Source organism: Emiliania huxleyi, assembly GCF_000372725.1.
Source record: "Emiliania huxleyi CCMP1516 unplaced genomic scaffold EMIHUscaffold_252, whole genome shotgun sequence".
NCBI classification, from domain to species: domain Eukaryota; phylum Haptophyta; order Isochrysidales; family Noelaerhabdaceae; genus Emiliania; species Emiliania huxleyi.
The window spans coordinates 108,866-135,998 of NW_005200155.1; the positions used below are offsets into that span (position 1 = coordinate 108,866).

At 64.3% G+C, this 27,133-nt stretch overlaps 7 protein-coding genes across 7 annotated transcripts in view; 3 read left to right on the top strand and 4 right to left on the bottom strand.

The window, feature by feature from the left end:
- The window catches only part of EMIHUDRAFT_115438 (hypothetical protein), a gene marked incomplete at both ends in the record, with an annotated part of 4,492 nt that extends 2,011 nt beyond the window's left edge, over window positions 1-2,481 (bottom strand). Inside the window, 6 exons of the mRNA XM_005777923.1 lie at window positions 715-771; window positions 892-1,103; window positions 1,235-1,268; window positions 1,717-1,822; window positions 1,900-2,240; window positions 2,326-2,481. Coding sequence (XP_005777980.1) covers window positions 715-771; window positions 892-1,103; window positions 1,235-1,268; window positions 1,717-1,822; window positions 1,900-2,240; window positions 2,326-2,481 — 906 coding nt within the window. The remainder of the gene's footprint in view (window positions 1-714; window positions 772-891; window positions 1,104-1,234; window positions 1,269-1,716; window positions 1,823-1,899; window positions 2,241-2,325) is intronic.
- A 1,790-nt stretch (window positions 2,482-4,271) lies between these two features.
- On the bottom strand, window positions 4,272-6,159 carry EMIHUDRAFT_469145 (hypothetical protein; the record flags this gene model as incomplete). Its single annotated transcript, XM_005777924.1, has 6 exons — window positions 4,272-4,739; window positions 4,847-5,075; window positions 5,302-5,494; window positions 5,563-5,675; window positions 5,796-5,874; window positions 5,925-6,159. 6 exons carry the CDS (start codon window positions 6,157-6,159, stop codon window positions 4,443-4,445), a joined length of 1,146 nt encoding a protein of 381 aa, XP_005777981.1. The 3' UTR covers window positions 4,272-4,442.
- A 3,902-nt stretch (window positions 6,160-10,061) lies between these two features.
- On the top strand, window positions 10,062-10,526 carry EMIHUDRAFT_237561 (hypothetical protein; the record flags this gene model as incomplete). Its single annotated transcript, XM_005777925.1, has 1 exon — window positions 10,062-10,526. One exon carries the CDS (start codon window positions 10,062-10,064, stop codon window positions 10,524-10,526), a length of 465 nt encoding a protein of 154 aa, XP_005777982.1.
- A 3,638-nt stretch (window positions 10,527-14,164) lies between these two features.
- On the bottom strand, window positions 14,165-15,268 carry EMIHUDRAFT_115441 (hypothetical protein; the record flags this gene model as incomplete). The annotated part of the gene is made up of 2 exons (XM_005777926.1): window positions 14,165-14,518; window positions 14,963-15,268. 2 exons carry the CDS (start codon window positions 15,266-15,268, stop codon window positions 14,165-14,167), a joined length of 660 nt encoding a protein of 219 aa, XP_005777983.1.
- Window positions 15,269-15,719: 451 nt separating this feature from the next.
- On the top strand, window positions 15,720-17,349 carry EMIHUDRAFT_237565 (hypothetical protein; the record flags this gene model as incomplete). Its single annotated transcript, XM_005777927.1, has 4 exons — window positions 15,720-15,831; window positions 15,907-16,802; window positions 16,905-16,998; window positions 17,075-17,349. The coding sequence occupies 4 exons, from the start codon at window positions 15,720-15,722 to the stop codon at window positions 17,347-17,349; spliced, it is 1,377 nt and encodes a 458-aa protein (XP_005777984.1).
- Window positions 17,350-20,171: 2,822 nt separating this feature from the next.
- On the top strand, window positions 20,172-21,966 carry EMIHUDRAFT_237568 (hypothetical protein; the record flags this gene model as incomplete). Its single annotated transcript, XM_005777928.1, has 5 exons — window positions 20,172-20,240; window positions 20,320-20,672; window positions 20,952-21,021; window positions 21,339-21,417; window positions 21,512-21,966. 5 exons carry the CDS (start codon window positions 20,172-20,174, stop codon window positions 21,964-21,966), a joined length of 1,026 nt encoding a protein of 341 aa, XP_005777985.1.
- Window positions 21,967-26,233: 4,267 nt separating this feature from the next.
- On the bottom strand, window positions 26,234-26,560 carry EMIHUDRAFT_115443 (hypothetical protein; the record flags this gene model as incomplete). The annotated part of the gene is made up of 1 exon (XM_005777929.1): window positions 26,234-26,560. The coding sequence occupies one exon, from the start codon at window positions 26,558-26,560 to the stop codon at window positions 26,234-26,236; it is 327 nt and encodes a 108-aa protein (XP_005777986.1).
- Between the last annotated feature and the right edge of the window lie 573 nt (window positions 26,561-27,133).

Consider the following 27,133-nt stretch of genomic DNA (forward strand, 5'->3'; position numbering starts at 1 on the left):
CACTCGCGCACGCGCGGCGGCAGCGTCAGCCCGCCCGCACCAAAATCCGCCTGAGACGGGACGCGGCATGGACGTGTCGTGGACATGCCCTGGCCGCGCCAGCGCGCGGTGCGACATGCCGGTGTACTGAGAGTGGGCTTAGGCCTCGCGTGGGTGCTGACCTGGAGACGTGGCGAGATGTGGCGAGATGTGGCGAGATGTGGCGAGCTGTGGCGAGATGTGGCGAGATGTGGCGAGATGTGGCGAGATGTGGCGAGATGTGGCGAGATGTGGCGAGAGTGGACTTGGATCGGCACCACGGGCATCATGTGGTCTCAGTGGCCTTCCCAACGGCACACGTTGATCTGGCAGAGATTGAACAGTCTTTCGGCCGTCTTGCGTGCGTGCGTGCGTGCTAGACTGGCGGCGTGGAGTTGTGCTGGAGTCCCTCGCCCTGAGTGTGCTGCAGTGTGCGTGCCCCCGCCCCCGTTGTCTACTTTACAGAGAGTGAGAGGCGGGCATCGCGCTGGCCTGGCCGTGGGACTCGGCGTTGCCTGTCTGACTAGTCGACCTCTGTCTGCCTGTCCGTTCTTCGACTGTCCGTGCGCGCGATCTGGGCGCGGGGTTGTGCTTTTGCGTGAGAGTTAAAGGACGGCGGTGTGTGGGCACACGTTGATCTGGCAGAGAGAGTGAGAGTTCAACGGACGGCGGTGTGTGCGCCTGCCAGCCGCGGACCGCCGCGGCGTCGCCGCCGCTCGCCACAAACAGCAGGCGCCACACGTTGTACGGCACCTAATCTCGGACAATCTCGGACAGTCTCGTACGGCACCTAGAGATATGGCGAAGTGTGGCGAGAACGTGGCGCCATACGTTGTGCGGCGCCTGGATGTCCCTCGAGGGCGGACTGCGCACTCTCGGGTGATCTCGGGTGATCTCGGGTGATCTCGGGTGATCTCGCGCCTGGATGTCCATCGAGGGCGACGCGGTCTGTGAGACTGTGCCGTGCGCCCGCAGCTCGCCCGTGGCGAGGAGCCGGTGCAGCGCGTCGTTTGCGTTCGTGGCGGCGAGCAGCGTGATTGGAAGCCCCATCTGCTGCGCGAGAAGGCCCGCGGCAAGGTGTCCACCTGCCGAGATCACAGCCGAGATCACAGCCGGGATCACACGAGATCACACGAGATCACCCCGAGATCACCCCGAGATCACCCCGAGATCACCCCGAGATCACCCGAGATCACCCGAGATCACCCGAGATCACCCGAGATCACCCCGACCCGCGGCAACGAGCCCACCTGCGCCGCACGGCACGGCGACGCGCGCGCGGCGCTCGCTCGAGCCCTCCGGCGGGCGGAGGTCGCCTACTCCCATACCTCCATAGTCTCGAATCCAGGGTGGGTTCGGTCCCGTGGGTGGTGTGGTATCGAGCCCTCCGGCAGGCGGAGGTAGGCGTAGAAGTAGTGCACCACCTGCACGAGATGCGCCCGAGATGCGCCCGAGATGCGCCCGAGATGCGCCCGAGATGCGCCCGAGATGCGCCCGAGATTGTCCGAGATGCGCCCGAGATTGCACGACCTGCACGAGAAGCCGCACGACGTTGACCGAGTTGACCGAGCCGAGCCTGTGGGCCCGCTTGAACGCGGCGTCGCGAAAGGCGCGCCTAACGAACACTCAACTCCTCACCACCTCGTGACAAACAACTCATCAGGCCGTGGCGAAGGGAAAGGCGCGCTCGAGCGGCACGTCGAGGTCGTCGCTGCTCCCCTCCACGCCGATCAGGTGCACGTTGCTCGCTGCCCGGGCAACAGACGTCATCTGCAGCTCCTGCACGGGCGAGATGGACGAGCACCTACACGAGATTGCGCGAGATTGCGCGAGATTGCATGAGATTGCATAGATTGCAGCGCGGGCGAGGTGGACGGGCACCCCTGCAGCGGGTAGAGCACGAGGATCTCGATCCCCTCGAGGCCGCGCACCGCCTCCATCGCCGACGAGCCGGTGTCGCCGGAGGTGCCCACCAGCAGCGTGAGCCGCTGGCGCCGCCGCCGCAGCAGGTGGCTGAGCGTGCGCCCGAGGACGGACATGCCGAGGTCCTTGAAGGCGAGCGTCGGGCCGTGCCACAGTTCGGCCACGTGCAGCTCGTCCGAGAGCGGCCGGAGCGAGACCACCTCCGCGTCGCCAAACGAGGAAAACGCGGCCGAGACAATGCCGGCCAGGTCGAGCGGAGTGACGTCGGGGTCGTCGGCAGCGATGAAGCGCTTGAGCACCTCCTCACACAGCCGCGGGTAGGACAGCGATTCCCACGCAGAGAGTGTCCTCGGCGAGACCGGTTCGACAGCCGCCGGCCAGTACATGCCGCCTATCGTGCCACGAGTCGGCGTTCCGGAGTGAGCGCGTGGATGAGTCCCCGCGCGTGCCGCTGGCGACGCCGTCGGGCGCCCAGCCATTGAGCACCGCCTCAGAGAAGGAGGCGGGCTCGGCGCCGCCGAGCACGGACACGAACTTCATGGCAGGTCCAGCTTCAAAGCAGCACAACAAAGCCGTGGAGGGACTGTGGGGATATCCGAGGGGGGCGCCGTACACGTGGCGATGGGCGGGCGAGGTACTGTTTTCTTCTTTGATTGCGAGCTCCATTTGCGGCTCCAATCGCCCCAAGTCACCGCGGAGGACTGTCCAAAAACCCTCCTCCGCGACATGGAGCCCGACGGGAACGCGGCTCGCGGGAGCTATGGTCTCCCACCCTCCTCCCCTATAGCCTCTCACAGTCTGGCGACAGTGGGGGGTGAGTGCGAATTTCCGCAGTTTGTGCGTCTTCTTGCTTTGAATAACACGCGGATGGTCCAAACCCTTACAGCTCGGCCCCTCGCATGCTGCGGCCAGTGAGGTTTTAGGTATGTTGTTGGCAAGTGAGGTGAGGTGGGCGGCTGCTGCGGAGCTGCTGCCGGCGGTGCGGCAACTGGCCGACAGATACAACGCTCAGGGCACCCGCCGGCGATTCACTGGAAAGGAACGAAGGCGCCGCTGTCGGCGATTCACCGCCGCTCGTTCCCGTCTCTCAAGCTGGCTACACCGTCCATGGACGAGGGAGACGTCGCCTCCTCTTTCGTCCCGGGCACTGTTCGCGCCGGAAGGCACCGTACACTGCGAAGTACATTAGCCTTCATCCCTCCTACCGCCGGCCGGGAGTGCAGCCTTCGCCATCGCTGAGTGAGATTATCCTCGACTTTGGCACCTGCGAAGTAATGAACAACATGCAGTACGTCATATGCAATGGCGCTATGACAGCCCTGAGATGGGCGTCCTCGACGCAGACGAGGCTGAGCTCATCTGCATGGCGCAGATCGCCGACTTTCTCTCTCTCCCTGCGCGAGTGGTTGCGCCACCGTGGATGAGGCATATGGGCTGGGCAGGGGAGTTGGTAGAGGAGGTTGACTGAGGGCGCGAGGCCGCCAATCGTCACAGTCTGCTGCTGACTGTCGGTCGCTGACTGGTTGCGCATCGCGCTGGCCGCGCAGCGGCCTTTAGAAAATTTTGGCCGCAGGCCTAGGTTTTGAAAGATCAAGAGAATAAGCGCGGGTGAGGCTTTGAGAAGCTGCCGTTTGCGGCTTCCTAAGTCAACTTTTCGAGAGGAACGTTTTGGCTGAGCTATAACGGCTCCAAAGTCGCGCGATCATCGAGTTTTGAGTCAATAATTATGAAAGGAAAGGGCTGGCGAGAATTATAGCTCAGCCAATCGATTCAGCGTGCTCTGAAACGCCCAAAACCGTCGAGTTTTTCGCCGTGGTCCAAATAGAGAGCTTAATATTTTGATTTTCTTGGCCACGGCCACGATTACCCGTCACTCGCTCCGGTGTCACCTCACCCCGTCGCAAAACTGCATTGGGTCTCGAGTTCTAATCCCGCAGTTCGACTCGGCGCATAACACCCAGACGGGCGTTGTCACTGGTTCGAAACCCACCTTAGCGTTCACCTGCTATCCGCCGGTACCCAAACCGGACATGCATCTCCGCACGACCCATAGACTGCAGTTCGAGTTCGTCGGTGTATCAGTCGCCTTATGCCATCGTTGCTTATCCGAACAAGCAACGGTGACATAAGGCGACTGATACACCGTCGCACATGTGCATGTGCATGTGCTGCACATGTGCATGCACATGTACATGTTGTGTCCCCGCCCTGCACGATCTTGGTGTGAGGGATCAACGGGTGGAGACTGGAGTTAGGCCATAAGTTAGGCGGTAAGGCGGACAGGCGCGGAACCGCAACGGGTCGCGCGCCTCTCTCTCTCGAAAGAGGGGGGTCACACAGGTAATCGTAAAAATAGAGGTGACTAGAACGGTCGACACGCACACGCCGTTCGCCGTACCTATACCTTTTCATTTCCCTGAACTCTTTCTCTGCATCGGGACGATCCTACGAGCGCTCCAATCAAAATTCACGCCAGTGCGAGCACTTGCGTTAACCTTTAGTTAGGTGAATGGCACGGGGCTTTTCTCGTAGCTGTGGGAGAGTGGGTGACGAACGAAGACGCGGACGGCGATCGCTGCGCCGACCGCGGCCGCCATCAGCGCGATCACCGCGGCGACCGCCACCGAGATGCCCTCGCGACCGCGCGCCTCGGCCTGCGCGGCGCTCAGCAGGGCGGCGCGGCGGCGCAGCTGAACGGCGCCATAGTTGAGCTCGGCTTGCGCGGGGCCGAGCTTGTGCCGGTGGCTCGCGAAGTATTGCACCAGCTCCTCCGCCATCAGCGTCTTGCCGCAGGCCGCCTGGGCAGGGAGGGAGGCACTGGTGAGGAGGGGCACGGCTGCCGCAACTCGGCGCTGCCATCGGCTGCAAAAAATGGGCGACGGCTCCATCTCGGCGGCCGCCCCGCCTGCATCGTGTCCATCGCCTTTTGGTGCACCGGCGAGCCCGTTGCAATGGCGTCGGTGACGAGGACGACGTCGAGACCATAGCGGTCTGCCGCCTCGTAGCAGGTCGCGATGACGCAGTCTTCGGTCCACGCGCCGACGATAACGATAGTGTCGACGCCCCACGCCTGCAGCATCGGGTAGAGGATGTCGTCTCCGTGCTCGTCCTTGTCGGCCATCTTGGAGAGGTGCCTGCGGCGGGGAGGGCGGCATGGTCGGAGGGAAGGAGGGACGGCCGAACTCCTTTCGCAGACACTTCGTGGAGAGTGCCGTCCGCTGCGTGAGTCGCAACATGCCAGCGGTCGGGTCTGCGCCAAATGGACCGGTCTCGGCTGATCTCGGCTGATCTCGGCTCATCTCACATCGACTTGATGACGAGCGACTTCTCGTCCTCCGTGATCGGTCCCATCGCTGGCACCTAACACGCCAGCCCTCGGCTCCGGCCGCGCTGCTCTTGTGCGTGTACGGACCACCCTCCGCCGCGCAGCCCGCCGTGTCGGTCGCGTTCTTGCCGTACCTCGTGTCGATCCACATCGGGTTCTCGGCGTGCCCTTTGACGGTGCCTCCCGGCGGGTACAGGCCGCGAGGGCCCCAGAAGCGGTCGATGGCTCCTGCGGGCGCGTCGTGGACGCGTCAGGGAGGCGCCCTCGGACCCACGGAAGCGGGCGAGCACACGCACCGTACGCGCCGTCATCCTCCTGCCGGTACCAGTTGGTCCACACGACCGGCTGCTGCGCCTTGCGGAAGGCGGCGAGCACCGCCTCGGCGTTCGGCATCATAAAAGTCATATACCTGCGGGGCAGGCGGAGGGAGCTCAGCTGGCAGCGGCGCTGCGCGGCTGTGTGCGAGGCTCCGCAGAGGGTAGAGCGAGTGAGACGAGCGAAGGTGCGGGCGTCAGTGCGGGCTGCGCACGGGAGGTAGTCATTCTCCATGTCCAGCACGAGGAGGCAGAAGGTTCGGGTCTGGTCCGCCAGAGCCCAGTCGGCCGAGACTTCCATCAGCGGCTCGAACGGAGGCTTGCCTATAGAGAGAGAGCTGCACTGTCCGATCCTTGATGCGGCGGAGCAGCGGTCCGTGACAATGGCACGCCGTCGATCCAGGTCGGGACTTCGCCTTCGTTCTTCTTGTATTTGGCGTTCTTCATCGACGTATTGCCGAGCCGCAGTCGCTTTGGGCCAAAGCCCTCGCCCTTGGAAGCGAAGACGTCCTTGAGGCCGGGATCGTTGGCCGCGCTGGCGAAGATCTGGGCGGAATAGGCCGGCAGGAGCGCGAGCATGCTAGGCCGGCAGGAGCGCGAGCATGGAGGGGGGTGCGGCTTTCCCCCCCGAGACCTCGAGAGATGTCGCGCGAAGTCCGGACGGCTTTAGATCTACTTGCCATCCACACCACTCTCGGTCATATGGAGGTCGCACATCTCGCGGCGGAATCGCTGACCGAGGGCAGCCCTCTCAGTTCACGAGGTGAACCGTGAACCCGGTTCGTGAACCAGTTCGCGGTTCACGGTTAGTTCACGGTTCGCGGTTCACGGACTCGGGGCGGGGGCTAGTCGGTTCACGGTTCACGGTTCGGCCCGACGCTGCCCCGCCTGGTTCGTTCACGGTTCGCGGTTCGCCCTTTTGTCCTGCCTCGGTTCGGGTTCACGGTTCAGAGTTCACGGTCGGTTCGAGGGTGAACCACTGAACTAGTTCATGAACCAAGCTTATTTTCACACCTCTTACACACCGACACAGTTCGCGAACCACAGTTCGCGAACCATCCGTGAACCGAGACCCAGAAATTCGAACCAGCGCGCGGCGAAGCACTCGAGTGTTACGCGAGCGACGCCAGCTTGCGAGACGTTCAATTCGAGCATCGGGCCACGCGACCTATGGAGACCTAGTCAGAGGCAAGCGCGGGCGCTGCCCAAGCGGATCGCCGGCAACTAGTGCCGCCCGCGCCTGGCGCGACCGCCTTCAAGCGCGGGCGGCCCGTGGCTTTGCTCCATCAAACGGGACAAGGCAAAACACAGTTGCACAGATACATGCCGGCGGCGCGACTCCCCCCCGCAGATGGCAGATCGTCCTCAGTGGGGGAGACCGCGACACCGGTGACGGAGCGCACTTGGGAGTGTCTTTGGCTCACGCCAGGGCGCTCGTTGCTCCTCCGTCTCTTTGTATCTTCCATACTGCCACGCCTGCAACCCTCGCGCGACAGCACACCATTGCTCCGCACGAGACACCGTTGCAGGACCAACCCCAAAACGCGACAGCGCACAAATTAGGGAGGGTGGGTGGGGAAGCAAGACAGGCCGTGTGGGGTGTGGGTGTCACGAGGACAGACGTCCACGAAGACGGTGGACGGACGCAAACTCCTTATCCGATTCACACTCACGGCTGTCCTACTGGTCATATAAAAAGTCGGCCGTCCGTGAGCCCCTAGCTCGCCGACGGCGAGAGAGATGCCACGAGGGGTCGCGGTGGCGTCCATCGCCAGGCTCCCTACTCCCTTAATGTGGGTAAACCATAGTAGCGTGCACGCTACTATGAACAGAGAAACCCATAAAAGTCGCCGCTGCAGTCCACGACGAGCCAGCCTGCTGCCGGCTCGCACGGCAGCCTCTTCCTCTCGACCAGCCTCAACTTCCGTACAGTCAACATTTTGTCGCTGCGTGCTCGTGGCGAGCTGTGGCGGCGGTCGAAGTTGGCCCAGATTCGACGACGAGCGCCGGACGATAGTAGTGTCTCTGTTCGCCCTGTGCATGTCAGGCCAGGCTGCAGCAGGGCACTACCATCGTGCTGCCCTGTTGCAGCCTGACTTTTCCCACTGTGCACAGTCGCCAGAGCACCACCACCGCCCGGCATCGTGTCACGGCGAGCTCCTTCTGCGCCCGCTCGCGAGGCTCTCGCGCTGGCACACTTTGGACATCTTCTGCTCGCGTTCGGCGAGCTCTTCTCCGCACTCCTGCCACGGCGCCGTCACCAGACACCTTCTGGCCGGCCTGAGCCGCGCGGGGTCGCCGGCGGGGGCAACGCGTCGACCTCTCTCTCTGGTGCACCACGGGCCGCGACGGCTGCTGGCAGCAGGCGTGAGGAGGCAGTGTGCCGGCACAGTCGAGCCGGAGCATCGGGTTCTTGATGCTTGTGGGGTCAAGTTTGACCTTATGTGGTATAATATGCAACAATAATGCTCTGTTATCTCCCGGCTTTTTGAGATATGATCCCTCAAAGTCGAATTATGGTTTACTGGTGACCATAGTAGTGTCTGGCCTGTTTGCGTTTCTTCAAACGAATCCTTCAAAGTCTCGACAATCACCAAGCTGCTTATGTGGCACCGCAGAGGCTCCCTTGGGGATGCTTGAGGCCACCCCAACCACTCACGAAGCCTTACGTGGACGAATTCAAATCTACTTTTATGGTTTACCTACACTAAGGGAGTAGCTCAACCGACGACCCTCGTGCCTCGGGGATCGACGGCCGATCGTCATGCCGCCCCCCCTGCCGTCCGTTACCGCCGTGCCGCCGTACCGCCGCTCCTACACTGCCACGCCCCGTGCCGTTTGTCCCGCCGTCCGATGCCCTGCCTGCCGTCTGTTGCCGCCGCGCCGCCTTACCGCCGACCTTTGCCGTGCCGCGCCGCCTTAGGCGGTAAAGCCGCGGCAATGGCACGAGTGCCGAGCTGCGCGTCGAGCACGAGCATGATGTACGCCTTCTCGTGGTCTTGCAGTATGCAATATTTGTTCATCTGCTCCATGGCGAGCAGCGCAACCGAGTCGGAACGGGCAGGCGGCAGTCGCTGGGGCGGGTAGATGGAATGTGCGTGCGTGTAGTTGGTGGTTTGTGCGTGTCGGCGCGGGGCAGGAATCGGGGTTGAAGGTTGAGAGATTGGGCGCAGAGGCGCACAATCTCGTTTGTCGCGCTCGAATTCGTGTTGTTGTCGTTGCTGCCTTCGATGGCATCGTTAATTATTATATTGCGTTTCGACTCGTTGTAGACGCCGCTGCCAAAAGTGATGTTCCACGACGTTTCAATGAACGCGTAGATCAACCAGCCGCACTGCCAGCCCCACAGATGGAGCACAAGGTCGCCCGCCTTGAAATCAGGCAAATTTTCATTCATCACCGATGCGGGAAATATGTCGTACGTCGCGGTCGAGTGCAGCAGCAGGCATTCTTGGTCGAGCGTCGCATTGCCTCCCATCGAATCGCGGCACTCGTCCTTCGAGCCTCCCAGCACAAAGATAATCGCCGACTGCTCCTCGTGGTCCACCTGCGACGAGGCGCGCGCCACCGTCGACGGAGCTCGGAGCTGCACGAGTGATGAACTCTCGGCTTGCGAGCCCTCTATCGCGCGACTCGCCTTGTGCGCGTCCCTCTGGCTCTCGTTGTTGTACGTATGGCCACCATCTGTAATTGTCCAAGGGCTCGGGCACGTGGACCAAACAGTCTGCAGGAACTCGTACGTCCAGTTCCCGCGGCGGAGCGAGAGGTGCCCCGCGTTCATGTAGTCGGGGGTCACACTCTGCGGGGGGGCACTCGGCAGCATGTGACGCGCGGCGCTGGCCACCCTTGAGCGGGGCAGGGTGAGCTGGGTGTCCCAGGCACGTCAGGTGTGGGCGCACCTTCGGGAGGTTGTGCGTTGAGACGGCGAAGAATTTCCCGGGGGAAGGCTCGGGCAGCGGCTTGTGGAGATTCATGAAGAGCGAGTCCGAGTCCATCCAGAAGGCGAACTCGACGCCCGGAGAGCGCAGCACCTTGTAGAGTGCTGGGATCTTGTACCACGTCTTGTCACGGTTGCCGGCAGTGGAGGGCAGCGAGTTAAAGAAGGAGAAGCCGTAGCCGGGATGCGCCTGGACGTACCGTTCGACGTTGGTTTGATGAATGCCGCAAATGATCTCAAAGTCCTTCGACTCAGGCGAGCACATGCCAACAATAGTGTGGCGGCCCGTGACGGGTACCGACACATTGGCAGGCGTCAGCATTGGCGCAATCTCGTCCAGCGACGAGGGTGCGTCGCACGGCGCGTGCACCGGGTAGTTCGAGTCGCCCAGAACCGCCGAAGCAAGCACGCCCGCAGCGAGCGCCGACGTGAAGGAGGGCCGCTGGGAGGACGGCATGCCCACCTCCAGTTCTTCTGCTGCATCAAAATGTGCGCAGCCGAGCTGTTGGAGAGAGACAGGGGTCTCTCTCGTTGCGCGTTGGTCATGGCCCTCGGCGAGGCCGAGGGCGGAGTGGCTGCGGGGACGAGAGCAGAGGACATCACCGAGGTGCTCAAATCGGAGCGGGCCGGGCGACGCTTGCCGCTCAAGGAGGACGAGATCACTGCCTCGGCCGAGCTGTTGGCGAAGTACGTGACTGCGGACGAGGTGTGGTCGAGCCTCGGTGATGAGGACCTCTTCGGGGTGTACGCGGACACGTTTGCCCAGGCCATCGGCAAGGAGCTGCCGCCCATTCAGATGGCTCTAGCCAAAAAGTGGTGGATGGACGCTCGCCCAGCGCCTCGGGAGAAGGAGGCTGTGGAGGTGTCGTCACCACCGTTGGCCTGTATAAGGTTTTCCGGAAAACAAAAAGGAAAACAGAGGGTCCCCAGCACTTTGCGTTTCCGGAAATTTCCAGGGAAAACAGAGGGTGTTTGGTGCTCCATTCTGGAACCTCGCTGTTTTCCCTGAGTCTGAGAGCTGGTCTGGGGCAAAATCTAAGGCAAAATTGAGGAAATCGACAAAATACCCAGGCGGTCGCAGGGTAAATTCCAGGTATGCACGCGTTCTCCGCAAAATTCCCGGCATTTTGCCGATTTGGCCTAAAATTTGGCTGATTTTGGGCCCAAACCAGCCTCGACTCGGCTCAGAGCCCAAAATTTGACGATTTCCACGGAGTTTTCCCGGGAAAAGAGAGAGGAAAAGAGAGGGTGTTGTAGAGAAAAAAGGAAAGGAAAACAGACGGGGTGCGAGAGGAAAACCTTATACAGCCTAACACCACCGGAGGCGGCGGCGGCGGCCGCCGAAAAAGTCGATCAGTAACCAGCCTCCGGCGGGGCCCCCCGGCTTTGGCCTGTATAAGGTTTTCCGGAAAACAAAAAGGAAAACAGAGGGTCCCCAGCACTTTGCGTTTCCGGAAATTTCCAGGGAAAACAGAGGGTGTTTGGTGCTCCATTCTGGAACCTCGCTGTTTTCCCTGAGTCTGAGAGCTGGTCTGGGGCAAAATCTAAGGCAAAATTGAGGAAATCGACAAAATACCCAGGCGGTCGCAGGGTAAATTCCAGGTATGCACGCGTTCTCCGCAAAATTCCCGGCATTTTGCCGATTTGGCCTAAAATTTGGCTGATTTTGGGCCCAAACCAGCCTCGACTCGGCTCAGAGCCCAAAATTTGACGATTTCCACGGAGTTTTCCCGGGAAAAGAGAGAGGAAAAGAGAGGGTGTTGTAGAGAAAAAAGGAAAGGAAAACAGACGGGGTGCGAGAGGAAAACCTTATACAGCCTAACAGTGTGGGCCGGAAAGCCCAGCACTCTCTCGCCAGGAAGCATCGCAACACAAAGAGCTACCTGTTATGGTGACACACTTCGCGGCGAGGTGACAGAGTGTGACACACTCTCCAGAGGCCGCAGGCCGGCGCGCAGCGCCACGCCGCCAGGCGTCCGCCGGAGGCCCGCCGGAGGCTAGTGCTGCGGCCACATTCCGGCAAGATTCCGCCGGCTCCTGATGCCTGCGCTGCGCTCAAACGTCGCGATTTGGCAATAGGCGCTCGAGCCGGCGCACAGCGGACGGGTGCGCCGCGCAAGGGGGGTTGGGGGGGTGCGAGAGGGGGCGTGGGTCGGGCGCGCATCGGCCGGCCCCGGGAGCGGCCGTCACGTCGAAGAGGGGGGCTGTCGGCGGCTCGAGCGGTGAGAAGTGCCGCTTTGGTTTGCCGCCGACAGCCCCTCTTCCGAGCCGGCGCGTGGCGGCGAGCCGCGGCCAGTGTCGCTGGTGCGGGGGCGGCGCAGCGTTTATCCCCCCCACCCGCGCCCGGCCGCCCGCCCGCCCGCCCGCCCTCAGGCCTTGCCCCTCCGCACGCGCGGGAGTGCTCGCCGGCCGCGGCAAGCACCTCCTACCTCTCCTCGCGCGTCAGGCAAGGTGGGGGCAAGCGTGGCGGCGCGGGACGCGCGGCGGCGGCGGCGAGCAGCCGAGCGCTCCGTGCGCGGTGAGGCGGCCGGGCGAGGGCGCGGCGGGTGACGGGGCAAGGGAGCAGCCGGGCGTGGAGCGGCAGAGCGCGCGTCTCTGGCTGACAGACGGAGCAGCGACACCGCGCCAGCGGTCGCTGCTCCGCCCCTCCGTCGCGCGCGCCGCGCGCGCGCTGCGCCGCTGCCACTGTTATCACTGGAGAGCGTGAGCCGTGGCGTGTGTGCGGGAGCCGCACACGGTGCGGAGAGAGACAGCGAGAGAGGTCCAGAGGTGAGAGAGCAACCCAGCAAGCGCGCGAGAGTGGAGAGACCCGAGAGATGGTGCGGCGAGAGAGCGCGTGTTTTCTTGTTGTAAAATACTCAAACACATGCTCTCCAACCTCTGGGCCGGCGCGGGCCCCCCCGGAGGCACCGTGCGCCGCGCAGCAGTGCGGAAACGGGGCTCCGGCTCTATGAGTCTCTATGAGCACCGACTTCCCGAATGATCACGGTTGATCAGAGGGCAGATTTGGAGAGATCTCGAGGAGTACATACAGATAGACCCTCCAACCATCAGAAAACTCCGACCTGATCGGTCGTACTGACCGCCGACAGATCACTCCAGACAGCAGACAGGCCGACGTCTGCACGCGGCCGGCCGGGCGAGAGGCTTGACACGATCCGACCCTGCGACCCTGACGCTGCTGCTCTAGCTATCAGCCATGCACTGCTGACTGCTGCCACAATGTGCGACCTGTGCTGGCCCACTTGGCGGCCTTCCCGGTCAGTGGTGAGGCGCAGTTCAGAGCTGTCGATGGCGCGATGCCGCACTGGTCCCACATTGGTGACACGAGACCACCAAGTTTGCCGGTCCAAGAGAGAGGCGCCGGCGCTGTCCTGAGAAGGTGCGTGGTCCCTCTTGACTGCCCATGCGCGCGAGGCTGTGTAGGCATAGCCTCGAGAGTGCCAGCAGCCAATCCGAGGTGACGCGCATTGCGCCAGAAGCGTGCACGCAGCTGGAAGGACACCTTCCTACTGGCCGTACGATCACGTCATCACTGAATGCTTGATACAAAGGCCGCGAGCTATGCAGGTGATCAATTGTGCATCATGGCACGGTCAGCTGCGCCGACAGGCTGTCGCAAGGCGTGATAGCATGGCCGCAAGTACGCCGAATTCCCATGAAAACAAGTAAAAAATCGCGAAAAAAGAAAAAAACTCCAAAAAATCGGCGCCTGCGGCGGGCCATGGGACCCCATCTCCCCCCCGCATGGACACCCTCTGGGGCCCCCGCGCCGGCCCAGAGTCTCCAACCGGGTGGCGCGCGGCGGGCCGGCAGCGCCGAGCGCTGCACCTGCAGCGTGGCGCACAGGCGCGCGCGGCGGGCCGCAGCAAAACTATCGTTGATCTGAATAGGTTTCATTTTCATAGTCGGCCGTCCTAGAACGTACGTCATTTCAGGTCTCGATTTCGGTTCTCGTGTGTATCTCCGCGCAATGGGAGTTAGCGCGCTCGCGCTCGCAGAGCGGCGCCTGCTAGCCGAGCGCGAATGTCTGGGTCGCTGAGCTCGCGCCGGTGGCCAACTGCGCCTCCGTGGCGACGCGCTCCGGCCACGAGCGACGTGCCAATCTGCACTTTGAGCTCGCTTGGCAGCCGCCGAGTGCGAGAGGAATTTAAACGGCCGAGCCGGCCAGGCAGCCAGCCGACTTCCCGCACCGATCAGCGCACGTGCGGCCGCGCGTGTACGCGGCGTACACGCGCGGCCGCACATGCTCCGCCTCGATGGCCGCCTCGCGCTCGCTCGAGGTCTGCTCCGCCCGAGCAGCGAGCTCTCAGGTGCGGGCTCTCGGGGCGCCGACCGGCTGGTAGGGAGGAAGTTCGAGCGCGACCGCCGCGGAGCCAGGGCAGCGCCGGCCGGGGCTGGGACCGTGAGCGGCGATCGCGCTCCGAGTCGCCCAGCGACGGCAAGGTAGGACGACGAGGCGCGACGGCCGTTGAGCGGAGGCTGGCGAGCAAAAAGAGGCGCCTGCGTGCGCCTCATTTTGAGTAACTTGACAGGGACGTCTAAGCGCATGCTGTGTGACGAAACCACTTCGTATTGGGAGATTTCACGATCAGTTCCGGTATACCCCCGAGCCAGAATTCCTGGGGCCAGTTTTGCTGCGGGAGCTCACTCCCCCCGCTCGTGCGTGGGGGAAGAGGAGCCGTCGCCCTGGCCATAGCGGTTGGCGTGGCTTCCTGGTTCGCCGCCTCGCCGCAGGGTCTCTGCGGCACGGGATGCACGCCGCTGCTCTGCCCTCCGCTGCCTCACGCGCGCGTCTCGGTCTTCTGCGCTCTCTGGGTTTGCGTTCTCCTGCTGCTGCTGCTGCTGCTGCTGCTGTTCCGCCGCCCACGGCGGCGGCGCGGAGTGCGCGGGCGCCGCGGGCGGCGCCGCGAACCACGGCCAGTCCGTGGGGTACGCGTCCTCGTCCTTGAGCATCACGGTAAAGAGCTCGCCCGGCTGCTTCCCCGGCGGAATGGTCACCTCGATTTGGCCTGTATAAGGTTTTCCGGAAAACAAAAAGGAAAACAGAGGGTCCCCAGCACTTTGCGTTTCCGGAAATTTCCAGGGAAAACAGAGGGTGTTTGGTGCTCCATTCTGGAAACTCGCTGTTTTCCCTGAGTCTGAGAGCTGGTCTGGGGCAAAATCTAAGGCAAAATTGAGGAAATCGACAAAATACCCAGGCGGTCGCAGGGTAAATTCCAGGTATGCACGGGTTCTCCGCAAAATTCCCGGCATTTTGCCGATTTGGCCTAAAATTTGGCTGATTTTGGGCCCAAACCAGCCTCGACTCGGCTCAGAGCCCAAAATTTGACGATTTCCACGGAGTTTTCCCGGGAAAAGAGAGAGGGAAAGAGAGGGTGTTGTAGAGAAAAAAGGAAAGGAAAACAGACGGGGTGCGAGAGGAAAACCTTATACAGCCTAAACCTCGATCCTGTCCCCGCTGGGTGGGCGGACGAAGATGGTGTGCGCCGATGAGGCGGTGGTCTCCGGCATCGCAAAGGTGTGAAATGACCACTCCGGTCTCTTGATGACGAGCTGGACGTGCTCCATCTGCAGCGAGAGGCGGCCGATGGACCGCTCGAGGCGCCCGAGGTCGGCGGCGAGGCCGCCGCCGCGGAGATCGCGAACTTTCGTCTCGAGCTGGTTGATCTTGAGCTGCTTCCAGTCGAGCTTTTGCTGCAGGTTCCGATTCTCAAGCTGCAGAGTCTGCAGGTCGCTGGAGGCTGCCATAGCTGGACCAACTGCCGGAGTTGGACGCAAGAAGAAAACGCGGTGACTCCCTTGGGTTCTCGGTATACGGGTCTTTTCATCGCAGAGCAAATCTATCGCAGCGCACTCGCCATGTATGAGCCTAGCGCAGCGCGAACTCGCCGTCTGAGCCTAGCGCAGCGCGAACTCGCTCTGAGCCTAGCGCAGCGCCTCGGAAAACACCATTTTGGCTCGCCAACAAGCCCTCCGCGCCCCCACACCGTTATGGATAAAACTTTTTCAAGAACGGACGTGCAGAGGCACGTGGTGTGAGAAAAAACGCAACGCTGCCCCTCCCACATGGCAAAATAAAAAGCCTCCGAAAGACCACTGACAAGAAGAAATCGCGCAGCGGATTCGCGCGCATCGTCCCCCCGGAGAGGTTGGGCCAGCTGGGTTGGGCGGCGGAGGCGCTCGTGGTGTTCTTACGTACATGGCGGATCCAGTGGCCGCCGCGCTCAGCCGGCTCAATCAGACGGTGGAGGAGCTGGGCGCCCTCGCCGAGACGTACGCGAGCAGCGAGGCGTGGCCGCAGGCCATCGCTAGTCTGATATCCCCGTTGGCAGCGCCGGCCACGGCGGCGGCGGCGGCGAGCGCCCTCTCTTACCTCTCTGAACCAGCTGGAGTAGCCGAAAACAGTCACAACATCATCCGTGAGGCGGGTGGCATCCCACCGCTCGTGGCGCTGCTTGCGGGCGGGGCGGAGTCAGTGGCCGCGGAGGATGCGGCGGGCGCGCTGTTTAATGTGGCGGCCACGTCGGCCAACAAAGAAGCGATCCGCGAGGCGGGCGGCATCCCGCCGCTCGTGGCGCTGCTGGCGGGCGGGGTGGAGTCAGGCGCGGCGGAGAACGCGGCGGCCGCGCTGTGGAACATGGTGATCGGTTGCGACGTCAACAGCGACGCCATCCGCGAGGCGGGAGCCATCCCGCAGCTCGTGGCGCTGCTAGCGGGCGGGGTGGAGTCCAAGACGGCGGAGAACGCAGCGGGCGCGCTGTTGGGCCTGTCGAGAAATGATGGAGCTCACGCTGCTATCCGTGAGGCGGGAGCCATCCCGCCGCTCGTGGCGATGCTGGCGGGCGGGGCGGAGTCCAAGACGGCGGAGAACGCGGCGGGTGTGCTGTGCAACATGGCATCCGGGAACACGGCCACCTGCGACGCCATTCGCGAGGCGGGTGCAATCCCGCAGCTCGTGGCGCTGCTGGCGGTCGGGACAGAGTCAGGGGCGGCGGAGAACGCGGTGGGTGCGCTGGCGAACCTGGCAATCGATTGCGACGTCAACAGAGACGCCATTCGCGAGGCGGGCGGCATCCCGTCGCTCGTGGCGCTGCTGGCGGGTGGGGCGGCTTCGGGCGTGGCGGAGACTGCGGCGGACACGTTGAAAGAAATGGAGCACTTCGACGCGGTGCTGTCGGCCGTCGCCAGCGCCCACGCCGACACCGCCGCCTTCGAAGACTTGCACGCTGCACTCGTCAACGCGGCCACCGCCCGGCTGGAGGCGGCGGAGGCGGGCACCGACGTGGCGGCGCTCGAGCGCGCCATCGAGCAGGCCGCGGCCGTGGCGGTGGCGGCCGCCGCGCTCGAGCGGGCGCGCGGCCGGGTCGCGGAGATCAACGGCGAGGCGGAGCGGCGCGCGCGGCGCGAGTCGTTTGGGCTGGGCGCGCTGCCGCCGCCCGAGGAGTTCAACTGCCCGCTGACGCTCGAGCAGATGCGCGGTGCGCGCCCCCTCGCTCTCCTCCCCGTCCGTCCCGTCTTGGCCATGCCTATCTTCCTGCCTCACGCCGCGCGCAGACCCGGTGGTGGCCTCGGACGGCAACTCGTACGAGCGCGCCGCCATCGAACGCGTGCTCCGCGGCGACGGCCTCAGCCCCTTGACGCGGCAGCCGCTCGAGCGGACCCTCTTCCCCAACCGCGCGCTCAAGCGGCGCATCGAGGAGTACGAGGAGAGGGACTTGCAGATCGCGGCGATGGTCGTGGCGGCGACGGGCGAGCGCGGCGAGGCAAGCGGAAGCGCCGAGCCCGCGCCAAAGCGGAGCCGCACTCGACGCTCCAGCCAGGTGACGTGAGCAGCGTGGCTTGTGCGCTGTGGGGCCACGGAGCACGACGCTGGCTCGTGGTCATCAGAGAGCGCGAGCATGGCACGAGCTGTACTCCTAATACGCGAGCTGTCTTGCAGCGGAGCGGCTGGCTGTGCACGAAGAGGAGCGCGTGCGCAAGTGGGAGTGAGTGAGTGATTGAGAGTGAGACACACACTCACACGAGACACACAATCACACACACACACACACGCGCGCGGTCGGCTATACGGTTGTGTACGTCCATGCCGCATGCGCATTTGACCAAATACGTGGCTTGACAGAGATGCCCGGGCCGCCGGGCGCTGGGGCCGACCGGGCCCCGGCTCGAACATAGTTCGAACAAGCTTATATGGCGCGGTTATAACGCTGCCCGGTACAGTTGCGCAATACACATTAAAAGGTAAAACGCGCTGCCGTACAGTTGCTCTGCAGGCGACTTCGGACTTGCACACCCAGTGGGTTACGGTTTGCGCGCCGCCACAGAAATGGTTGGGTAGTAGGGCTAGAGGGTCGCTCTACACTTAGCCTCTGCAGCGAGCGAGCGCTCAACTTAGCCCCCACACGGAGCCGGGCTCGGACTTAGACGCTGTATGGTCGGGGGCCATGAACTTAGACGACATAAGGCCAACTCCGGGCAAAACCCGGGTATACCTGAAAAGCCTCCAGGTTTACCCGAAAATACCTGGACGCGTCCCACCAACGTATGCCGCGTATGCCGCGCACGACGCCATATCGCCTTCTCCCAGGGCCAGTGCGCTACTTGCGGCGCGCAACGCCTGCTCAAGTACCCCCCCCACCATGTGCTGCCGCTATGCGTGCCTTAAGGCGGCTGCGGCGAAGCGGCGGGCGCGGCATGCCGATGGCAGTGCGGACGATGCGGTTGCGATGTGTTCTGCTTCAAGATCGTGGCGGTGCTTGGCATGCACTTCTGCGATCCCAATCAGCTCATCGCAACGAAGCAGCGCAACAAGCTGGCTGCTGCCAACAAGGCCCTATGCTACCTCACGCGCGGATCGTTCAAAGAGGACCAGCACACACAGGCTTCACCGTCACGCGTTTGATTAAGCTTGAGGAGCTTCGTGTCATGTGAGAACTGTTTGGCTAGACGTCGCTCAAGAATGAAGGAGCAGCAACGAAAATCGGAAGAGGAGGATGCTGAGGCGGCGATTGCTAAGCATGAAGAGGATCCATCGCCCTCCGCAGGCGAAGAAAATTTGGGGGCTGCGCCGTATCGTTGATCACGGTGGGAGCCTCCTGGCCCCAGGCCGTGCCACGGCCGACTTAGCCGATGTAAGAGGCTCCCGCTGATCTTAGACCGCGCAAGCACTCCAGCGTGGCTAGCCACACTTAGACCCGTCCAGCCTCGAGGCTCAGAACTTAGACTACTACCCAACCAGTGCCACAGACCGCCTCTCCACCACCCTCTCGCGCCCAGGGACAATTTGTCAAATTGATGATTGTTTCGACAATGCTGTCTTAGAAAGGTTCGACGACCTGCGGGCACCGCCCTGGGGTGCCGCCTCGGTACAAAATCTGCCCGCGGGCCGAGGGCCGACCCTCACAGATCACAGATCACTTGTACTACCCGACCCCGTCGTAGTTGAACGTACCCCCTTCTCGACGAATCTTCATTCGCGAGGAAGGACAGGTATCAGCTTACAAAGTCTCCGCGAGGGGGCTAGGCAGCTCGATCCTCTCTAGCCGTTGCTGCTCGGCTACGCCAACCGCCCGGTTCCGCCTGGCCCGCGCCGCCGCCTGCGTCAGCAGCCGCTGCTTCAGGGCGGCGACGCCCTCTAGCAGCTCGTCGAGGCGCCGCCGCTCCATGTCGAACCCGGCGCGCAACCTCTCCTGCACCTCATGCGCCGTGGGCTGAGGTGGAGCAGCGGCCAAGTTGCTCCCGTCGACTGCGGCGCGAGTGAAGATCATTATCGAGTCATAGAGCCACGGGCACTTGCCCATGCACGTACGCAGAGCGTTGCACCCCTTACGCGCCTCCGCACCACCGCCCTTGGCTTCGGTGCAGCCTGCGTACGCGCGCTTGCCCTCCTTGACGAGCGCATCGCGGTAGGATATTGCTTCGCCCGACCAGAACCGGAACGGCCCATAGTTGCCGCATGTACTCTGCGGGAGTAATTTGTGTGAGCACTGAAGCGCCGTGGCGTTGAGTGTTGCGGCGATGGACGCTCTTATTTCCCCCCAGGTTTGACCGCGCAGCTTTCAAAACTCGACGATATCTTCCGGAAAGACTGAACTTCCCGCAGGCGCCGCGGCAGCATGAGAGGCGCAGAGAGGCTGCGAGTGCTCGACGAGTCTTGCGAGCTGCGCGGTCAAACCTGGGGGGAACTGACCGCATCAGGGTGGACTTCCGAATCACAAACCTGGGTGAGCACCTCTGACGGTTCTCGCTCCCCATCGAGCTCTTCTTGCAGCACGGCTCTTCCTGTTGAGCTCCGTGCAAGCCGTCCAACGTGACAGGAACGAGTGTATCGCTTCGACGGATCGACCGTGCTTGTTATCAACCCAACACCAAACAACCCCACTCACTCCACAGCACGATTCTCAAGTTGGGCCCTCAGTGTGCTGTTAGAGCCCCTGTGTGAACTCCCCCCATCCCCAGGGCCTCCAGGGCTCGCACCTCAACCTCTCACAGACCAGCGCACAGCGGCAAAGGACCTATTTTCTTCTCATAACAAGGCTGTGAAGAAGTTGGTTGCAGATCTGCGACGGCGGCTCACTGTGCGCGCTGACCGCCGTTTCGAGCGGGGCTCCACGCCACGCTCATCGCCACGCGCTCTGTGGCCACAGACTCCATGTCCTCCGCCGCGTCGTCATTGCCATCAGCCTCCGCCATCTTTCGCTACGCTGAGCACGCGGCCAACGTCACAACAACGCTCGGCACAAAACAGAAACACGGCTACGTCAAGGCGCATCGCGGCTTCTGACTATGCGGCCGGCCAGCTGCACTTTGGCGACGCCCTGCTCAAGCACGGCAAGCACACCGAGGCGGTGGGCGCATTCGAGGCGGCGCTGGCGTTGCGGTCGCAGGGCTACCACGCCGCGTCGCACAACTTGGGCAGTGCGCTGCACGCGCTCGGCGACTTTGAGGGGGCGGAGCGCCACTTTCGCGCCGCCGCCGAGCTGCGGCCGGCGGCGCCCAAAGGCTGGAACGCGCTCGGCCTGGTGCGCATGGCGATCCCCGGTCGAAGAGCGGAGGCGAGGGCCGCGTTCGAGGAGGCGCTGCGACTCATGCCGGCGTCGCAGGAGTACGCGGCCAATCTCGCGAATGCCGCTGATGAGCCGAAAGCGGAATTGTGAGACCGGCGCTTACCTTAGGTACAGGGCTAACGACTATTTTCGCTTTGGGTTCCTCATCCGATCCCGACCGGTCTGGCCGATTCGCGATTGGCCCGGCCCTTTATGAGAGCTTTGTGCGATGTGCCGGGGGCGCGGGGGCGGCGGGCGGGGGGCGCCCCGCCGCCGGCACCGCCGGGGAGTCCACCGACACCGTCGTTGTGGCGCCACACTCCGTTGCCACCGTAAACGACCGCGCTAGCGTACACGCCCCTCGGGCGTGTTAGCCCCAAACACAGGCACGGCGACCTCGCCCTTCTGCCGGCCACGACTCCGCCACGCGCCAGCGCCCCCTCGCCAGAGTGCAAGGTACTCGTTCTGTTGCCATCCCAATGAAACTGGCACTCCCCTTTCTCCCGCCCGGCCGGGGCGGGGCGGGGCGCGCGCGGGGGCGGCGGGTGTGCGGGATGTCTGTGGGCCCGAGAGCGATACGTCGCTAGTGTGTCCGCCTAGACCCTACTGTGTCCGCCAAGCTCAAAAAAAGACGCGGGAATTGCTGCGCGGTCGGCTTGCGTGCCAGCAGTGAAGCGTGCCGCCGTCTCTCCGCGGCTCTTGCGCACCGGCACGCCGACGTCGGCTGGATACATCGAGCTCACAGCCGAGCAGGCTCACGCGGCGCGGCCCAGGAGGAGGGCCTCACGCTGCTGCGGTCGAAGAAAACCGCGTCCGGCTTCAAGGGTGTCAGCAAGGTCAAGGCGCGAGGCCGTACACGGCGACAGTGTCGCGCAATGGCTTCAACGTCCACGCCGGAGCAGGCCGCGCTGGAGTACGCGCGCCAGCCCGAGACTCGAGCTCGAAGGCCGTGACATCCGCAACGGCGCTTGGAACCTGAGGTCAACGGCCTTCCAACGCGGCGGCAAGTGCTCAGGCTTCGCAATCGTCCACTGCGAGCCGCCGCATCACGGCAGCTTCCAGCCCGACGTCTTCATCGAGACACTCAAACGCGTCGCACGTGAGCGCAACATGCCGCTCGCGGACGCGCGGCTCATCGGCAAAGAGATCGACGCGTGCGAGGCGGTGCGGCAGTACGATCTCGAGCCCTTCCTCACGGGAGCGGTGAAAGAGCTGCAGGCGGAAGAGGAGCGCAACGCGCAGCGCGAGAGGCGGCCCAAGTGCAACATCGACCTCATCATTGCGGAATCGGCCCTATCCAGTGCTCAAGTGCTCAACGGGCTCTTGTCCGTGCAAGCCTTCAGCTGGTGCCAAAACGTACCAAAACGTCCTCTCCGCGACCAAATACGCGGTCGTCGGTAGAAATGTGGCTTGCTTGCAAGAATGGGATGCCGACAGGCGTCAGGCGGCGCATGCCGAGAAGTCGCTTGCCGTGCGGGAGCTCGTGCGCCTCTCCCTGCGCGTGCAGTCCACGGGCGTCGTCGCGGAGCTTCATCTCGACAGAGGGAGGCGCGGTGGGGGGCGTGGCTGCGGCTGCGGTGGCGGCTGCGGTGGCGGTGGCGGTGGCGTCGGCGGTGGCGGTACCGAGGGCACCGGGCGTGAGGAGGGTGGGGTTGGCTGCCGCCGCTTCGGTCGCTGGCACGGGATCGCTGTTGAAGGGGTACCAGTGGTCAAGTGCAATCGGGAAGCCGGCAGGGAGCGGCACGTGTAGGTTGATGTGTTGAAGCGCTGCCGGGACGCCCCCATTGTCTTCACCGTACTTTTTGTGGATCGCTCCGCTGCCGCCGATTGCCCCATGTGCAGCGCAGAGATCCCAGCAGCTGAAGATGCCGCGTCCGAGTCGAGGGATATAAAGAGCATAGACGGGCGGCTCCTTCTTCTTCTTCCCGTTGCCGGCGGCCCAGACCCCAGGTAGTAACGTGGCGAGGGTGATGGCTGGTCTGGAGCTGAAGGCGGCGACGCAGAGTTGAGCGGTGTACGGGTTGACGATGATGTGAGATATGTCGTAAAGAATGTCGTAAGAGATGACGGTCTCGGGACGGAACAGATCGAGGGCGTGTTGGCAGGACGACAGGTTAGGGCCTCTCTCTGTTGTACGATGGTATGTCCGTCGTAAAGCCGTACTGTGCCATTCTGCTTGTCTGTTTTGTGGCCTCTTCTCTCGTCTGTCGGTGTTTTGTTGGGGTTGGGAGGGGTTGGCGCGGGGGTGGAAGGCCACCTCCAGAAGCAACAGCAACGTGTTCGAGCGTCAACCATATTCGTCGTCGGGAAGTGGTTCCGATACGTGAGTCTGGTAGGCTGGAACACGCTGACGGTAAAGAGGCCGCAACGCATGGCCTTAGCGCATCTCTCAAGGAGATCGCTGCAGTACGGAGCAGCGTCAAGGGAGCTGGCAGTGGTTGGAGCGACTGCGATGTGGATGCAGAGCCAATGCATGCTCAAATTAGTTTTGACGCTGCGCACGACAGGATTTGCTGGGGCGACAGCACGCCGCCTGGCATGTCTCGGCTCGGCGCCGAGGCACACAGCCGCTGCGAGGCAGCGGCGGCAAGGCGTGGCGGCGGAGGCACGATCGCCGGGCGGTCTCGGGGTGGCGTGGAGGGCCACTCGAGCTCTGCCGGCGGTGCGGTCGCCACGCACGGGCACGCGACGCGAGGAGGCGTCGCCGAGGGCGTCGACGAGGCGCTCGGCGAGGCGGGGCCGCGGGCCGGGTCCTCTCGGAGCCGCGGAGGCGCCGCTGCAGGCGGCGGCGGCGAGAGCGAGGTCAGCAGGCAGAGCGGCTGTGGCGGTGAGGGCCATGCGGGCTCTGCTGCCGGCTCGCTCGCCTCTCTCGAGGACGCGACGGCCGGGGTAGCCGTCGCTGTAGCCGGTGGCAGTGCGCCGCCTGACGAGCCGCGTCAGTGGGAGGCGCGAGCGACGCGGTGCACGACGAGGGGACGGGCCTCGTCTCGGTGGATGGCAGCACGCCGCCTGGCATGTCTCGGCTCGGCGCCGAGGCACACAGCCGCTGCGAGGCAGCGGCGGCAAGGCGTGGCGGCGGAGGCACCATCGCCGGGCAGTCTCGGGGTGGCGTGGAGGGCCACTCGAGCTCTGCCGGCGGTGCGGTCGCCGCTCACGGGCACGCGACGCGAGGAGGCGTCGCCGAGGGCGTCGACGAGGCGCTCGGCGAGGCGCGGCCGCGGGCCGGGTCCTCTCGGAGCCGCGGAGGCGCCGCTGCAGGCGGCGGCGGCGAGAGCGAGGTCAGCAGGCAGAGCGGCTGTGGCGGTGAGGGCCATGCGGGCTCTGCTGCCGGCTCGCTCGCCTCTCTCGAGGACGCGACGGCCGGGGTAGCCGTCGCTGCAGCGGGCGGCAGTGCGCCGCCTGACGAGCCGCGTCCGTGGACAGCGGCGAGCACCCGCTGCTGGGCGAGAGCAGCGGCGCGAGTTGGCGTCGATGGCGCCGTCGCCGCAAAGCGTGATCGAGATCGCTTTGGCGGAGGCGCGAGCGACGCGGTGCACGACGAGGGGACGGGCCTCGTCTCGGTGGCCGGCGGCGGGCCGCCTGACATGTCTCGGCTCGGCGCCGAGGCACACAGCCGCTGCGAGGCAGCGGCGGCAACGCGCGGCGGCGGAGGCACCATCGCCGGGCAGTCTCGGGGTGGCGTGGAGGGCCACTCGAGCTCTGCCGGCGGTGCGGTCGCCACGCACGGGCACGCGACGCGAGGAGGCGTCGCCGAGGGTGTCGACGAGGCGCTCGGTGAAGCGGGGCCGCGGGCCGGGTCCTCTCGATGCCGCGGAGGCGCCGCTGCAGGCGGCGGCGAGAGCGAGGTCAGCAGGCAGAGCGGCTGTGGCGGTGAGGGCCATGCGGGCTCTGCTGCCGGCTCGCTCGCCTCTCTCGAGGACGCGACGGCCGGGACAGCCGTCGCTGCAGCCGGCGGCAGTGCGCCGCCTGACGAGCCGCGTCCGTGGACAGCGGCGAGCACCCGCTGCCGGGCGAGAGCGGCGGCGCAAGTTGGCGTCGATGGCGCCGTCGCCGCAAAGCGTAATCGAGATCGCTTTGGCGGAGGCGCGAGCGACGCGGTGCGCGACGAGGGGACGGGCCTCGTCTCAGTGGGCGGCAGCACGCCGCCTGACATGTCTCGGCTCGGCGCCGAGGCACACAGCCGCTGCGAGGCAGCGGCGGCAACGCGCGGCGGCGGAGGCATCATCGCCGGGCAGTCTCGGGGTGGCGTGGAGGGCCACTCGAGCTCTGCCGGCGGTGCGGTCGCCGCTCACGGGCACGCGACGCGAGGAGGCGTCGCCGAGGGCGTCGACGAGGCGCTCGGCGAGGCGCGGCCGCGGGCCGGGTCCTCTCGGAGCCGCGGAGGCGCCGCTGCAGGCGGCGGCGAGAGCGAGGTCAGCAGGCAGAGCGGCTGTGGCGGTGAGGGCCATGCGGGCTCTGCTGCCGGCTCGCTCGCCTCTCTCGAGGACGCGACGGCCAGGGCAGCCGTCGCTGCAGCCGGCGGCAGTGCGCCGCCTGACGAGCCGCGTCCGTGGACAGCGGCGAGCACCCGCTGCTGGGCGCGGTCAGCGGCATGGACGAGGCGACAGCCCTATCGCCGGGCAGTCCCTCGATGGGGGTCAACCGCACTGGAGCTTGGCCGGCGGCGCAGTCGCAGTGCAAGGACCTACGATGGTGATGGTCATGGCCGTACACGTCGCGCTTCTACTGAGCTATTGGAGGGGCACTCGACACAAGGGTGGGCCCTCGTCTCGAGGGAGAGGTCTCGGCCGATTCACGCGCGAGACGGTGGATCGACCTCGACAGGATTGGCGATGGGGTTGTGCTGTCTTCCTCCTCCTCCGCCGTGTGCCGGGGAGTCGATCAGGCAGTTCACTTTGGGGGCTACGGGTATCCCCCCTGGCTATACTTTGAGATTAGGCATCAAAAGTGGTTCACAGTGGAGGCGGTCGACGTCCTATAGGGAGTCGGCCGGCGCGAAGCGACGACCGCCGAGCTTTAGGTCGCCGACATCCAGCCGGAGCTGCGAGTCCACACGGAGGCGTCTAGGGCGAATTCACTGGGACAGTGATTTTGCAGAGACTACCTCATTTGCTGCTCCCCCCACCCATGAAGGGGGGTTTGTGTGGGAAGCCAAGGGAGGTTTTTGGCTTCCCACATTTGTGATGCGATTCGACCTGCTTTTGATCGGTCGAAAGCAGGGGTCGAATCGAGAGAGAGAGACGCGAGAGCCCAGGGGCGGCTCGCCTGCAGAGCCTCTCTCTCCTGCCATTCTGCTTGTCTGTTTTGTGGCCTCTTCTCTCGTCTGTCGGTGTTTTGTCCCACCCTGAGCATTGTGCTCTTCCCGCCCTGGCATCAAAAGTGGTTCACAGTGGAGGCGGTCGACGTCCTATGCCCAAGGGCAAGGCCAACCCCGAGAAAAATCGTCTTCCGGCTACCTTTTGTCTTGCGTTTCGGTTTTGCGTCCGCGCCGTCTCAGGTCTCAAGACCACTACCTCTTTCAAAGCTCCGCGCAGAGACGTGGCCGCAGGTTCGCCGTGGCATCTCGGCCGCGCCGGCCCGCGCTCCTCTCGCCAGCTCGCCGCAGCGGGACGCGCCCCCTCGCCCTGTCCGCTCTGCCAAACCCTCGGCCTAGCCCACTCCCGGGGCATCAGGCCTGTGCGGGAAAGGGGTCCGCGCCGCCGTTGCCGGCGACCGCCGGAGGCGAGAGGATGTGGGGCCGGCTGAGCTTTGGCTTCTGCGCCGCCACGTCGCGCGAGAAGAAGGCCTCGATTTTGTCGTCGCTGATGGAGAGTGGCAGCCTGCGCAGCGCCGTCATCATCTCGGTCGAGTCTCGGATCGCGAGGAGGGCGCGCTGGCGCTTTTTGAGCAGCGCGAGCGCGAGGCGGAAGAGGGGCATCACTGTCCGCTCGTAGAAGAGCAGGTCGAGCAGCCGGAGGGCCATGCCGAAGGGGAACTGGTCGAGGCCGAAGGTCATGAACCTGAGCCGCGGGGCGCGGAGGCGGTCACGGCGGCGCGCGGCTGCCGCGGGGCCGGGAGAGAGAGGGTTGGAGAGAGAGAGAGAGAGAGAGAGAGAGAGAGAGAGAGAGAGAGAGAGAGAGAGAGAGAGAGAGAGAGAGAGAGAGAGAGAGAGAGAGAGAGAGAGAGAGAGAGAGAGAGAGAGAGAGAGAGAGAGAGAGAGAGAGAGAGAGAGAGAGAGAGAGAGGGTTGTCAGCGAGAGGCCCTCTGCGCGCGCCCGCAGCAGCAGCGCCGCGCAGACGCGCACGCCCAGCTGGCGCTCCGCCTACTCTCGCCCATCCTCTCGCCATCATCTCTCGGCATCTCTCGGCCGAGAACGGCTCAACCCCAGCTCCTCCGCCTTCCCCTCGCCGCTTCCCTCGTCGGAGGGCGAGGACTCGGCGGTATCGCAGAGCCCCTGCCTGTGTCATCATGACTCGTCTTCTTATTCTCACCGTGCAGCTCACCCGCCCTCGGATGGCCCGAGATGGCCCGAGATGGCCCGAGATGAAAGCGAGATGAAAGCGAGATGAAAGCGAGATGAAAGCGAGAT